Source organism: Trachemys scripta, chromosome 2, assembly GCF_013100865.1.
Source record: "Trachemys scripta elegans isolate TJP31775 chromosome 2, CAS_Tse_1.0, whole genome shotgun sequence".
NCBI classification, from domain to species: Eukaryota; Metazoa; Chordata; order Testudines; family Emydidae; genus Trachemys; species Trachemys scripta.
The window spans coordinates 2,418,076-2,423,066 of record NC_048299.1 but is presented as its reverse complement, the minus strand read 5'-3'; the positions used below and the strand labels follow the sequence as shown (position 1 = coordinate 2,423,066).

The 4,991-nt window shown below is 64.2% G+C and overlaps 1 protein-coding gene across 4 annotated transcripts in view; it reads right to left on the bottom strand.

Moving 5' to 3' along the window:
- Positions 1-2,647: 2,647 nt before the first annotated feature.
- SCAP (SREBF chaperone) overlaps positions 2,648-4,991 on the bottom strand; it is a 101,738-nt gene continuing 99,394 nt past the window's right edge. For all 4 annotated transcript variants that reach the window (XM_034759726.1, XM_034759725.1, XM_034759727.1 and 1 more), the window contains one exon: positions 2,648-4,114. In XM_034759726.1, coding sequence (XP_034615617.1) covers positions 3,869-4,114 — 246 coding nt within the window. In that variant the 3' untranslated portion in view covers positions 2,648-3,868. The remainder of the gene's footprint in view (positions 4,115-4,991) is intronic.

The following is a 4,991-nucleotide window of genomic DNA, read 5'->3' as shown; positions in this document are numbered from 1 at the left end:
GGGGGGACTATGACAGAGGGCTATAAACTCATGAGTGGTGTGGAGGAAGTGTTTTTACCCCTTCACATAACTCAAGAATCAGGGGGGGGGGGGGGTGTCCCCCAATGACATTAATAGGCAGCAGGTTTAAAAGGAAGCACTTCATGCAACAGGCAGGCAACCTGTGGAACTCCTTGCCAGGGGACAGGGCGAAGGCCAAAATGACACTAATGTTTAAGACAGAATGAGCAGGCCGTGGAAGCTAGGTCCATTGACCACTATCAGCCACAAGGGTCAGGGATACAACCCCATACTCTGGGTGTCTTAAGGCTCTGCCTGTCAGAAGTAGCTGGCCCATTAGGCTGCCCCAAGCTGGCTGTTCTTATGAGTAAAAGCCTGCGTCAAACAGCAGCGCATGGTTCTGCTAAGCAAACGAGCTGATCTGTAGTGTGAGGGGCCCTGGGCTAGTCACCTGGGATGTGCCATCACAGCATGGGCAGCGGGGGGCCATGGAGCAGCACAGGGCACAAGGTGAGGTGCTCAGCCAGCACCCCGGGCCGTACCCCCGCCCCTCTGCAGTGCTGGCAGAGGGGTGATGCCGAGCTAGTGCGAACGCAGTCACTCATGGGGCCCATTGCACTGAAGATTCCCTGAGTGTTGAGCTGCCCATGGCGTGGGCTGGCGCCTCAGCACTCAGAGCCAGTCTTTGGGGTGGGGGTAAAGGTCAGCCCAGCCCCTCTGCACACTGGCAGGGCTGTCGCTACGTGTTTCACCCGCGGGACAGCAGAGAGCTGCTCCCTGCCAAGCCCCAGGAAGTGCTGCCCTGCGTTTGCCGCTGACGCATTGCAGAAGCCGGTGCTGTCAGCCAGCCCCCGGAGTAGGGAGCAGGCGGAGCCGCTGGGTTTCTGTTAGTTTGGTTTAATGTGTCTTTGTACAGGTTATAAAACACAATCTGGTACAAAAAAGCTTCCACTGTACAGTACAAAGCGTACAGCAGGGCTAAGGCCACCCGAGGCAGGACAGACACAGCCAGGGCATCAGCAAGCGAGCACACGGCCCAGGGGCTCAGGAGCAGGCCCCCCGCCCCCCCCCCCCAAGCTGCTTGCAGCGGTGGTTGGACTTTCAGGGGCCAGCTTGCTCCCAGACTGCAGGTCCCACCAGAGCCACAGCCTTGTCTGGGCCCTCAGCTCGCCTGCCCCACGGCTGAGGCGGGCGGGAGGTTAGTTCTCAGCAGCACTCCGCCTCAGTGGGTCTCTACAGGCACAGCATTACATCACACACAAACAGGCGCTTGAGCAGCACGTCCTGCTGTCAAACATGTAGAGTGAAATAAACCCTTTGGGATCCTCACCTGTAGGGCTCCCCCCCAGCTACTGACCAATGGCCTCACAAGGCCTGGCCGCATGGCTAGCCAAGCCAGGCTTCCCCCCGCTCCCTGTTCTCTTCGCAAAGCGTTCACATGCTGTGGTCACCACAGGCCAGGCTTTCCCCAGAGTAGACACTAGACTGGCGAGCAAGCCAGGAGGAGGCCCTGGGGAACCCCTCTGCCACCCCTCCCAGTGCTGGTACTGAGGACAGACATGGTGCCTGTTCCCCTGCATGCGGCTCCGTGGCCTGGGAAGGGGCCTTCTCCCATTCCCAGGGAAACCAGCTTGGATGCTGGAGGCTCCTGTATGCGTGCCCAAGGCAGGTTCAGGCTCCCTGGGACTGTGGTTTGTGCTGAGCAGAGGTGGTGACTGTCCCCGCTGTGGGGATGACAGATGCCAGCTTATGCCATAGGCTCATTTCATCAATGACATGATCAGGCCAGATCTGGGCTCCCAGCACCACGGTCCCATGGCTCCTTGGGCCGGCAGACTGCTCCGACAGCAGCGATGGAAAAGCCCTGCTTGGTTCCATGGCACGTGCTGGCTGCTGGGCCTGCAGCCATGCTCGCGGCGCCATCTCCCCTGGAGAGGGCTTCACAGCCCATCGGTGTCTGGACAGAGGGGCCCTGCCCAGGGGGTCAGGAAAGCTCAATGGCTGGCCCCCAAGCAGGGGGGCGATGGTGCAGCCGCCCTCCTCCAGAGATCAACAAAGCCAACCACTTACTGGGGGGGAGGGGAGGGGGTTGGGTTCCAAGAGCTCAGGGAAGCTGCCCCAGTTCGCAGCCCCTACGCGCATGTCCTGTCCCAATGCATGCCCCTTTATTGTGCCAGCAGCCAGAGGGTTCAGCTGCCCCCGGCTCATGCCAGGACTCTGCTCTGGGCTGTCCTGGAGCCAGGCTCCTGGTGCCCCAGAGCAGCAGGGAGCTGCCGGCATTTGCTGCGGTTGGGACAGCGCTGGCCATGGGCTGCAGGCCGCCCCCTGGGTCACCCACCGTAATAAATAAGTATATACAGCATAGCAATAAATAGGGCAGGTGATGTGGGCGTACAGGGCTCTCCAGGGCAGAGCCCAGCACGCCCTTCTCGTTCCAAGGCAGGGAGACGGAGCCCAGTGCTAATGCAGGAGGGAGGGGGAGGGGGTAGTTGGTCAGCGTCTGCTTTTTCCCGCTGCTCAACTCGCCCCCCCCCCCCCCGCCCAATCGGCCACCAGCTCTGCCCCCCTTTTCTGTGACCCCAGGCAAGGGGGGGGGCTGGTTAACGGGCCCCGGCTTGAGCAAAAACCCCGAGTAATTAAATCCCCCCCCCCCCCGCCCCGCCCGGCCCTGCACGCTGTCACAGCCCAAGCCAGGCGAGCAGGGGATCCCCCTGGGCCAGCGAGCCCATGCCCACAGCTGAAGGCTCTGGTCCCGGCACCCCTCCCTGGGCAGGGCCCGCACCTGCAGGCAGCGCTGGGGAAGCACAGGGGCAGTGGGCATTGAATGCCAGCCAGGACGCAGGGGGGGGGGGACTGAGGCCCCATCCCCTCTAGGGTCGAAGCTGCCCTTATCCACTGCAGGAAATGCCCGTTGGCCATTGGCGGGATTTCACTTGCCTTAGGGGGACACACTGTAACGTACACGGCCCCTGCCCTGCCCTGCCCTGTGGGGCACAGGCCTTGCTGGTAGAGGGGAACCAGGACTCAGGCCTGGCACCCGTGTCAGTACAGCACCTCGCACAGTGGGGCTACGGCCACCCTAGCAATGCCGGTGCGGGCTCCCTCTCCCCGTGCTGGAGAGCCCCGTGGCTGACCTGGGCAGTGCCCCCCCTAAGCACTGGGCCACGTTCTCCAGGCGTTCGTGTCTTCAGGAGGCAGGGCAGGGTTTGCCTGCTTCACAGCTGCAGACACATCCCACGGAGAGCGCCAGGCCCCTGCTGGAGGCAGCAGCCAAGCCCGGCCTTGAACACAGCAGGGCCAGGCTCCCCGTCCCACAAACAGACCACTAGGCCCCGCCCCGCCCGCAGCCTCCTCCCCAGCTGGGGCAGGAGTTTCCCTGTCTACCGTCACAGCCCCATGGGCACTGGGCCCCCATGCTTCCCAAGCCCACGGCATTGCACGGCCCAGGCTCTGTTAAGCCCCATCCCACTGACTGTTCCTCAGTCTTCTGGCCACCTGCTGTGCAGCCCGGCCCGCTGGTAGCTTCCCCAGGGCATCCTCCAGCTGGTGACAGCACCGGCTTCCTGCCCCACGGGCCCGTCCCCACTGAGCTCTGCTGCAGCCCCAAGGGAGGAACTGACCTGCGGAGCAAGAGCAGGGCGGGGGGATGCCTGAGGTGGGGGGGCCACAGGCAGAGCAGGGCTCAGCCCCACCCAGGCAGCTGCAGGGGGAGCGCCTGGGATCCAAGGAGCTGGGGAGGGGGAGGAAGGGAGGGAGAAGCAGGCTCTCTCCTGGGAACCCCCCTGGAGCTCCTGCCCTGTCCTCCCACCCCAGGCGCTGTCCAATCAGAACTCAGATACGGCGGCCCGCAGGGCCCAGCTCCGCCCCCTCAGTCCAGTTTCTCCAGCACCGAGGGCACGTAGACCAGGCTGAGCTCGCTGCCGAAGTTGCAGACGATGGCGGCATTCTCCAGCACCAGGATCTGCCGGGCCGGCTGCGACTCATTGCTCTTCCCCAAGTAGACGGTCTGCAGCAGGTCGCCGTAGCCGATGTCCCAGAAGGAGACGCAGCCCTGGCCTCCCGTCACCAGCAGGTTATCGGAGATCACTCCCAGGCTGGCCCCGCACCCCAGGTCCTGCGCCAGGAACAGAGAGGAGAGCGTCAGAGATGGCGCCTGCCAGTCAGGCACCTCGCGGCCCTGCAATATGGCCCCCAGCAGTGTCACAGCAGGCAGGGAAAGGTGCTGGACTGAGCCCTGGGGCCATCGCTACAGCACAGGCCCAGCTGTCCCCATTAGTGCATCTCCCTGCACCGGAGGGGCCACTTTGTCAGGCCCAGGGCAGAGACCAGCTGTCCCATCCTGCAGGCTCAGCGCAGGAGCAGCAGGGGGCGCTGCAGGCAGTGGAGGAGCCGGGGGAGCCTGGTCTGGGATCCAGCGACTGGCCTGAGACCCGGGCTCAGCTTTCTGCTCTGCTGGCCTCCCCAGGGGCCTCGAGCAAGTCCCTCGGTCCATCTCCACAAGGCTGATCCTAGTCTGTGCTCAGCTCCCCGCTGCCCGACGGGGGGAACCACCCGGCCCTGCCTCGGGGGGGCTCCGACATGACGGTAATGGGGGCCCAGGGAGGGGTCTGGGATCGGGGGCCCCCAAACCTTTCCATGCCGGGCCCCCTTCGGGCGCAGCCCTGGGGCAGTGACACCAACTCAGATCGTTCTTGGGGGGGGGAGAGATTCTTCATCCCTGCCCCCCTCCCATCCCACATCCGGTCCTGCTTCTCCCCGGTCCACATCCATCCCTGCCCCCCCATCCCACATCTGGCCCTGCTTACCATCCCCCCGTCCCACATCTAGCCCTGCTCCCCCCCATCCCTGCTCCTCGCCCTGTCCACATCCAGCCCTACTCCCCTCCTCCTCCTCCCTTCCCCCCCATCCCACATCCAGCCCTGCTCCTCTCCTCCCCCTCCCTTCCCTGCCCCCCCATCCCACATCTGGCCCTGCTCCCCAATCCCCTGTCC